The sequence below is a fragment of the Primulina eburnea genome, chromosome 18 (assembly GCF_022965805.1).
Source record: "Primulina eburnea isolate SZY01 chromosome 18, ASM2296580v1, whole genome shotgun sequence".
In the NCBI taxonomy this organism is placed as follows: Eukaryota; Viridiplantae; Streptophyta; class Magnoliopsida; order Lamiales; family Gesneriaceae; genus Primulina; species Primulina eburnea.
The window spans coordinates 16926999-16937344 of record NC_133118.1 but is presented as its reverse complement, the minus strand read 5'-3'; the positions used below and the strand labels follow the sequence as shown (position 1 = coordinate 16937344).

Here is a 10346-nt window from a genome sequence, read left to right as displayed (position 1 = left end):
GAGGCAGAATACATTGCTGCATCAGCTGCAGCAAAGAAGGCTGTTTGGATAAGGAATTTCGTCCAAGAGTTGGGCGTCATTCCTAATGGAGTTGCTCATGTCCCGGTGTTTTGTGACAACACGGGAGCCATTGCTCAAGCAAAGGAGCCGAGGTCTCATCAGAAGTCCAAACACGTATTGAGAAAGTACCACATCCTCAAAGAGATCGTGGAAAGAGAAGATGTCATGATTGACAAAGCCGACTCCGCAGATAATGTTGCTGATCCGCTAACTAAGACTTTACCTAGACCATTGTTCGAGAAGCATTGCGAATCGATGGGTTTGAAGCATATGGGTAGTTGGCTCTAGTGCAAGTGGGAGATTGTTAGAGTGGGTGCTCGTCGAGCCAAGTGTTGGCCGAGTGTTCACAATGAAACTCTATGTATAAATGATCTTTATTTTAATAATATTTGAAATATCATTTTGGCACTTCTTTATCTATATACCCATGCTAATTGCATAGATAAAGTCCTTGAATATACAAATAGTAGAAAGAATATGATATGCTCGTATGATGAGTATCATGAAACTCATATTTGGAATACTGTATATTCTAAACAGTTCCTAGTCGATTCAGCCGCCGCTAAGAAGGATATAGGCCGCTCGAGTTAGAGACTAGTATCTGCGATGTGAGTACCATGTTTCATTGGTAAGGGACATTGTGATGTCCGATCATGCAGATAGGTGCTCCTGGTAGAATGCACTGAACAACCCTCCATCAAGGACTTTCCAAGTGGTTCTCACTTATCGAGTGGAGAAGTCCTAGTTTATGGTTGTACACCATTAGTCCTTATAACCCAAGACAACATTGAGACTTTATGTGCTAGAATTACACTTTGACTTGTTTACCGACTCTCATGGGGTCACCAGGTGGCAATGTTGGGTGTTCTGTAGAAACATATAGGAGTCGATGCATTGTAGTCGGGGATTCACCGCTTACCTTCGGGTATGGATATCCTATGTGTTCTCATGTATATGTAGGTTGAAATCTCTGATTAGAATATGGTGGTAATTATGAAAGGGGTTTCATAGATTACACCATCGATGCAACTACAACATGACACATAGCATTGATTCATTGGCAACTCTCGATAAACCAATGGTTGTCGAATCGGTCGGGATATATGAGTTGAAGGGACCGTACTGTACGCTAACCATAATTGAATGGTTCTTGCAGGCACTATCATTTGATACCTAGGGAATCATGTAAGCGATGCTGCTAGGCGTTTAACATGATTGGTTGGGTACTATCAGACTTGAGTTATGACGTTCTTGTTATCAAGGAGTTGATAATTAAGAATGGAGCAATTGGGGTATGCTCATATAAAGACATGTTTAGTCCGAATCACATGGAGATGTGAACCCACGGCTAGTTGTATCAATGAACCATTGAGGGCCACACAAGTACGAGCTTTCTAGATCCCGTTGAGAAGTAAAATTGTTCAATGTGTTGAACGGCTTGTAAATGAGTTTATAAGCATAAATAAAATAGAAGTATGACTTCTATGAGAAAAATTTGATTTTTAATTTGTGGAAGTGTTCTTAGATTAAAAGTTGGCCATATAAATAATGTATTTGAAAATTGTGATTTTCATAAAAATTATTATGGACTAAATTATATTAATTCAAGTGTTGAATTAATTAAACACTAGTGGGCCTAGTAGAGTCCAAATAATTAAATTAATTCAAGTATTGAATTAATTAAATCATATTGGGTCCATTAGAGCCCAATATTAAAATAATTATTCAACTAGTCACTTGAGTAAATTCAAGTAATGTTTAATTAGTCTCAAATATGTTTGAGATAATTAAAATAAGTCCATAGATTTTTAATTGTTGATTAAAATAAGTCCATGGATTTTTAATTGTTAAAAATAAAATAAGACTTGCATGCATGGGAGGTGAAAAGTTGGGAGACAACTTTTGCAACATCCAAGGCATGGCATGCCTTTGGAATACACACCTTTTCCCACAACCAAGACAAGTCTTCCCTCATCCCTTTTTGAATGATATGGCCGAAATATTGAGGAGATACTACCTCACTTTTCTCTCAATTTTTCTCTTCATTTTGGTTGAGAAAACAATACACTTCTCAAAGAAAAATGCTCCAATTTTTCTAGTGCAAATTAGAGTGGTGCTAGCTTGTTGGTGGTGGGCTTAATATTTGAGCAAGGTGGGCTCAAAGGGAAGCTTGAAGATTGTCTTGCATTTAAAGAGCCAAGTTGTTTACATCTTGGTTGGAGCCATCATCAACCTCAAGAGGTTGATAGGTAACTAATTCTCAACACCCTATGTATGACAAAGTTGAGATTTTGTATATGCTACACCTAGTACTAGGTGGCCGAATTTATCATGTGTTATTCGAAAATTTTTGTTGCTTCCGTTGCGTTTTCGGTCACCTAAAATCGATCCCTTTCACAATCGAAATCTTCCATAGCCAATATCATCAAATTGGCAAACAAGTATTTTTCCTCAAACTATGACAAACAGTCTACTACAAGTCGCTTAGCTAAAACCTATTGTCCCATCGGTGTAAACACCGACATCAAAACATCTAATGACACGTAGGGTAGTTTATGATTCTTAAAAAACATTGATTCTATGAATGAATGCGATGCCCAGTGTCAATTAATACATATGCAGGAATACCACATAAAAGAAAATTACCTGCAATGACTCTCTCGGTTTGCTCCTCGGATTGTTCTTGGTTTAGGGCAAACACTTACCCCTGAACTGGTGGACGTTCCTGAGATCCTTATGATATTCCACCATGACGAGAACCTTGAGCAGGAAAACCTTTCCGTTGAACTGTGGCCTTAGACTGTTTTCCACTGTAAGATCCTGCTATAGAACCTCGCCTCCACTCTAATTCTCCAAATTAGGGGAAAAAATCCCTCTTCATGTGACAAAAACCACCACAATTGAAACAAAAACATGTTTGTAGAGACCCGAAATTCATACTTGAAAATTTACGGAATTATTTAAAATTTAAAATTTAAAATTTTCTCTTTAAATAAATAAAATGCCTCATTCATAAAATAAACTGAATAAAAGTTTTAATATTTAATGTAACAGCGGAATAAAAGTTCAAATGTCAAAATAGCAGCGGAAGTAAATATCTGTTTCAAACAACAACTTAAAATAATTCATCGTGATAAATAATTCATCATGATAAAATGAGTTTGCATGAAAATGATAAATAAACTGATAAATGAGGTCCTCGGGTTCCTACTACTGCCGACCCAAGATGGCTCACTGGTCCCTGCCCTCGGCCCTGATCTCATCAGTACCTACAACAATCAAGTCTAGTGAGTCTAAAGATTCAGCATGCATATATCGTGAATAACAAGTAAAATATATATTAAAGTTTCATGCCATGTAAAGATATCATATCGTAAAGTGTAACGTGAAAATCGTGTCATGAATAATTATAAATACGTGCATAACTTAACTGAAAATCGTAAGTGAAATGTTTGCTCGATAGAGACCTATCATGAAATAGATATAATAATTTTTTGTTGAGAATATGTTCTACGCAAGTGGCCCATAACTTGAGATAAATCGTCTGATCAGACTAAACCACAGTATACTGGACGGTAGAGATCATCACAACCCTTGGACTGGATATCCGTACCAATAAATGAACATGAACCGGTCAGTGACGACCGAATGAAGTAATAATCCCATGATAAGCTGCAATCCCATGAACGTGAGGTGGCCACAAGCAATATCGCATATATCTGTTATGGGCCCAAACACATTGGGCCCAGTGACATGTCAACTAGTTAGCCCAACAACTGAAGAGGCCAATAGATATAGGCCCAAGATTCTAAATGTGTATGAGAGAAAAGGGAGGGGAAAGACACGTGAGAAGAATGTATAAAAGGGAGGGGGTTCTAGTTAGAAGGGTATTCAGTTATCAAATATGGAGTGAGTCACTAACAATCTGTTAGTGGAGAGAGAGAGATTGTAACAGGAGTTGGTTATTATTCAGTAATACATTTCCTTTCAACTTCTCTATAATCGGAACGGGAATCCTTCCCGGAGGAATCTAACAATTGGTCCGACCTGCCGGATCCGATAGGGCTGCATAACTCATGGCCAGCACTCGTTCAGAGGCAAAGATGGAGAGCATGGAGAAAGCATTAATGGGAGTACAAGAAAACATGACCCAGGTACACGGCCGACTGGATAAAATTGACAAAGCTGTGGAGGGATTGTTAAGCTTGAAGGAGATGATGGAACACATAATTAAGGCACAAGGAGGAGCGGGGACTACGAGCAATGAAGGTGGGGGGCAGCACGGGGTAGGAAGTGAGACGTTAGGGAGGGATGAAAGTGTGGCGCGCCAGGTAGGGGGGCGGGATGAAGTTGCGGAGGAGGTGAGGAACGCATTAAAAAAAATTGAATTACCAGGATTTGAAGGAGACGACCCGTTGGGATGGCTGGGGAGAATGGAGCAGTATTTCGAGGTCCATGAAACACCCGGCGAATGTAAGCTTAAATTGGCTTACATTTTTATGCATGGTACTACGGTACACTGGTTTCGGTGGATGAAGGCAAGGATTCCCAACATGGGGTGGGATAGATTCGCGGAAGAATTGATCAAACGCTACGGAGGTTATGATTCCAATCCTTTCGAACTTATGGCGTCATTGTCTCAAGGCCAACAATCGATTGACGCTTACATCGGGCGTTTCGAGATGTTGGTGGCGCAACTGGGTGAGGTCCAAGAGGATCAATGTTTGGGCTATTTCATGAGTGGGTTGAGGGAGGAGATTAGGCGGAGGATGATTGTTCATGCTCCCCGATCAGTAGATCGCGCCATGATGCTAGCCAGGGGATTAGAGGAGGAGTTGTATGGGACGGCGGTGGATAGGGGAAGAAATAAAGTGGGATCGGGCTTGGGGTATGCACAAAAATCGGTATCTAATATGGGTTGGGCCAACCAAAACCCAACCCATGATAGAGATCGTAACAAGAATTTCTCCCAGCCCAACAGCAGCCAGGGATCAATAAGCCCAGGCGACCAAAGGATGCGAAATCCACCCCCACCGCAAACTTACGGGGGTGGGTTTCGGGCTTCGTCAGGGGGAAGTGGTGGAGGAGATCGCGGAGGGGGAACGATGAGGATGTCACATCAAAAAAATAGGGATGGCAAGATGGTAACCCACCAAGAATTCTTGCATCGACGTGAGAAGGGACTATGTTTTAAGTGTGGTGAACCTTATCACCCGATGCATCGATGTGCCAATAAAAGTTTGAGAGTGACGATCCTAGCGGAGGAGGAAGGAGAAGATGCGGAGTGGGAGCAGGTTGAGTTAGAGGAAAGAAAAGAAGAGGTGACCCGAGAAATGGGAGAAGCAGAGGAACCCAATGTAGAGTACAATACGTTGGAGTTGCCGCTGTATTCTGTAAATGGAATCAATCATCCTCAAACACTGAAAATGAGGGCGAGGGTGGCAGGGCGAGAGGTGGTGGCTATGGTGGACAGTGGCGCAAGCCACAACTTCGTCTCAAAGAAATTAATTGCGGAGTTGGGCCTCGTTTGTGATGAGAGCATAACCTTTGGGGTGTGCCTGGGAGATGGCTGTAGGGTGTCATGTCAAGGAGTATGCCGAGAATTGGAGGTTGACCTTGGACAATGCCGAGTTAAGATCGAAGGGTACTTATTTGAGTTAGGGGGGATTGATCTTATTTTAGGAGTTGATTGGCTTCGAACGTTAGGAGACGTCCTACTAAATTGGAATAAAATGGAAATGCGGTTCAGTTGGGATGATCAGACCGTGGTTCTAAGGGGTGATCCAACCCTCAGCAGATCCATCATCTCTTTAAAAGGGATATCCAAAGTAAGTGAAGTAGAATTCTGTGGAGCCATATTAGTCAAATGGAGTGGAGAGGGGGTGGAAGTGACAGACAAGGGGGAAGGGGTGGAAGCAATGAACCAGATTCTTGCCAACTATGAAGGGGTATTCCAAGAACCTAAGGAACTACCCCCTTGTAGGTGGCAAGATCATGCTATATGTATAAAGGAGGGTAGCGAGCCGGTATCGGTAAGACCCTATAAATATGCGCATCATCAAAAGGATGAGATCGAAAGGATGGTGAGAGAAATGCTCCTATCAGGCGTGATACAAGTCAGCAACAGCCCATATTCAAGCCCAGTCATACTAGTCAAAAAAAAAGATGGAAGCTGGAGGTTTTGTATTGACTATCGAGCTTTGAATAACATTACGGTTGCTGACAAATACCCAATTCCAGTGGTGGAGGAATTATTTGATGAACTCCATGGGGCAACCATCTTTACCAAGCTGGACCTCAAATCTGGGTACCACCAGATTCGAGTTCGAGCTGCTGACGTTCACAAAACAGCGTTCCGAACTCATGAAGGCCACTACGAATTTTTAGTCATGCCATTTGGGCTAAAAAATGCCCCAGCCACATTTCAGTCCACTATGAATGAGGTATTCCGCCCTTACTTGCGCAAATTTGTATTAGTTTTCTTTGACGATGTTTTGATTTACAGTAAGAATTTGGAAGAACATGTGCATCATGTGGAGGCAGTGTTCAAATTGTTGCAACAACACCAATTGGTCCTGAACAGAAAGAAATGCAAGTTTGGGTTGGGGCAAGTTGAATACTTAGGGCATATCATCTCAGCTAAGGGGGTGGAAGTGGATCCTAATAAGGTTGAGTGTGTGAAACAGTGGCCGCAACCGCAAAACATTAAAAGGTTGCGGGGTTTTTTGGGACTCACGGGGTATTACCGAAAATTCATTAAAGACTATGGGAAGATAGCAAGGCCACTCACTAAGCAACTAAAGAAAAATAACTTTGGGTGGAATGATAAAGCCCAAAAGGCTTTTGAGACATTAAAGCAAGCGGTGGTGACTGCCCCAGTGTTAAGAATGCCTGATTTTTCGCAAGAATTTATTGTAGAATGCGATGCTTCAGGAATGGGAATAGGGGCAGTACTGGCTCAAGAAGGCAAACCAATTGCTTTTTATAGCAAGGCTTTGGCAGAAAGGGCGTTATCCAAATCAACCTATGAAAGAGAACTGATGGCACTAGTCCTGGCAGTCCAACATTGGCGCCATTATCTGCTAGGACGCAAGTTCTTAGTGGTGACAGATCACAAGCCTTTAAAAAATTTGTTGCAGCAACGCATAACCACGCCTGATCAGCAATATTGGTTGGCGAAATTACTCGGTTATGAGTTGGAAATAAAACACAGAGCTGGAACTGACAATGGAGCCGCTGATGCTTTGTCAAGACGAGAAGATGTTGGGGAATTGATGGCAGTAAGCAAAACAGAGTGGGTGGGTGTTCGAGAAATTATGGCAGAGGTGGAAAAGGATCCAGTGTGTAAAAAAATCATAGAAGGGATTAGCATGGCACCGGATGGTGACAAGCATTACTCCCTGGTTAATGGTTGCTTACTCTTTAAAGGACGGTTGGTGATTCCGCGAACATCACGGTGGATCACCACATTACTTATAGATTTTCATGCCACTCCTACTGGGGGACATTCGGGGGCTTTTAGAATGTATAAAAGGATTGCAAATAACTTCTTTTGGCCATGAATGAAAAAAGATGTCTACAAGTTTGTGTCTGAATGTGAAATATGCCAAAAGCAGAAATATGAGGCTGTTTCTCCAGCAGGGTTGCTACAACCCCTGGCTATTCCCGAAGCAATTTGGGAAGATTTGGCTATGGATTTTATTACGGGGCTGCCAAAATCAAAGGGCTTTGAAGTGATCCTAGTGGTGATAGACAGGTTATCTAAATATGGGCATTTTCTTCTTCTTAAGCACCCATACACAGCTTACTCTGTGGCTGATATTTTCGCACGCAACGTGATCAAGTTGCATGGAGTCCCTAAGACCATAGTAAGTGATCGGGATGCAGTGTTCATGAGCTTATTCTGGTCTGAGCTGTTTAAATTGCAAGGTACTCGCCTTAAAATGAGCACAGCTTACCACCCGGAAACAGATGGACAAAGTGAAGCATTGAACAAATGTGTGGAGACCTATCTACGATGTTTTTGCTCTGAACAACCTAAGGGTTGGTCACAGTGGGTGCATTGGGCGGAGTATTGGTACAACACCTCGTATCAGACAGCTGCAGCGATGACTCCTTTCGAGGTGGTGTATGGAAGAAAACCGCCAACCATAATTAAGTTTCTCCCTGGAGAAACCAAAGTGTCAGCCGTTTCCCAAGCCTTGGGGGATCGGGATGAGCTGCTGAAACAGCTTAAATACAATCTAGGACGAGCTCAACAGCGAATGACCAAATACGCTAACAAAAATCGTCGAGAAGTCCATTATCAAGAGGGTGATGTGGTTTACCTAAAATTAAGACCACATCGCCAAAACTCTGTTAGTACCAGAGTATTCCAGAAGCTGGCGGCTAGGTATTACGGACCTTATCGTATACTAAAGAAAGTAGGGCAGGTGGCCTATCGACTGAAACTACCCGAGGGGTCCAAGATACATCCGGTTTTTCACGTATCATGCCTAAAAAAAGCGGTGGGACGGGACCCGAATGAAGTTAAACTACCAAGGGAGGTGGACACTGACTTGTTCCTCACTTTTGAACCTGAGGAAGTGTTGGCTGAAAGAACTAAACACAAGAAGGGAAATTCGAATCCACAGCTGCTGGTTAAATGGAAAGGAAAAGCAAGCGAAGAAGCCACGTGGGAAGACAAAGAAGACTTCAAAGCACAATTTCCAGAATTTCGCCTTGAGGACAAGGCGATTCTTGAAGAAGCTGGGCATGTTATGGGCCCAAAAACATTGGGCCCAGTGACATGTCAACTAGTTAGCCCAACAACTGAAGAGGCCAATAGATATAGGCCCAAGATTGTAAATGTGTATGAGAGAAAAGGGAGGGGAAAGACACGTGAGAAGAATGTATAAAAGGGAGGGGGTTCTAGTTAGAAGGGTATTCAGTTATCAAATATGGAGTGAGTCACTAACAATCTGTTAGTGGAGAGAGAGAGATTGTAACAGGAGTTGGTTATTATTCAGTAATACATTTCCTTTCAACTTCTCTATAATCGGAACGGGAATCCTTCCCGGAGGAATCTAACAATATCTCAAAAATCAACATTTTATATTTTTATGCACGTAATATACTTAAAAATCCTGTCTTATTTTACCGAATGGGTTGGAACATTCCTAGGCTCGCTGCGACCTAATTCTAACATGAGAAAAATACAACTAATCTTAACTTGAGAATGACTTCGTAATTAAACCCAAAAACGGGGCCACCTAGACCAACAACTTAAATTCTAACCATGACTTCGTGCCAACTCGAACCGACATCAAACCATCATTTAGTCATAATTAAAAACACCTCAAATGATGAAATAATGCTCCTAAAAATTGTACAAATCGAAATTTGGTGAATGGAGGCCAAAAACTTGAAACTCTCTTTCGAGAGTCATTTTGGCACATTACACCGTAAATTCTCGTACGACCTCTAAACTTAACCGAATCACAAACGGCCAAAAACATGACCTTTCTTACTCGATAAGGTACCGAAGCACCAAGTTGTTGTCCAAAATTACAGCGGCAGCACTTGTGCTTGCATTGCTTTGTTTGCGAGGCTATTGGCCATTGGGGCTTGAATCACCGACCAGATCCTCTTACCAACATCCTAAGGTGTGGCTTGAACCATGAATAAGGGCCCTAGGCCAAACATAATCCAACCCAACACCTACGACAAATCTGAAGTTCCACCCGAGACGCCATTGAGCACGCGTGGGGGTGTTGCTTGTTTTGCTGACAAATGAAGGATCCAATGGCTATGATGTTAACCTAAACATGGAAAGGAAGGATTATAACCATGGCTACAGTCCCTAGGGCAGCCAAGATCAGAATCTTCACCTTAGACAAGAAACATGCAAATCGGGACACAAAAATGACATGATGGGGAGTTGCTGTCAAAACGTGTTGCAAGGGGGGAAGGGGCTGCAACTAATGGACCACCACCTTCCTAGCACACCCTGTAACATGACCATAAGCAGCCTTGAGCCCCTGGAAATTGAGCCAACCCTGAAACCACAAAAACACACCAAACCGTGAAGGCATAGGAGAAACCGAAAAATTCTGCACATAAATTTTCGAAAGTTCTTGACATGATTTCGGTTTTTCTGAATCAAACACACATAATGGTTTTAAAAAAATTACATATACAACTTGATTGAATAGAAAAGGAATGGTATATGCATGCCTGAAAATTTGTTTGAAAAGAAAACAAATCGAACGACGACACGGCGCGGCGGAGATGAAGTATTCTTCTTT

General features: G+C 42.0%; 1 protein-coding gene across 1 annotated transcript; it reads left to right on the top strand.

The window, feature by feature from the left end:
- Nucleotides 1–4136: 4136 nt before the first annotated feature.
- Nucleotides 4137–7622, top strand: LOC140819131 (uncharacterized). Its single transcript, XM_073179143.1, has one exon. The coding sequence runs from the start codon at nt 4137–4139 to the stop codon at nt 7620–7622; it is 3486 nt and encodes a 1161-aa protein (XP_073035244.1).
- The last annotated feature ends 2724 nt before the right edge of the window (nt 7623–10346 follow it).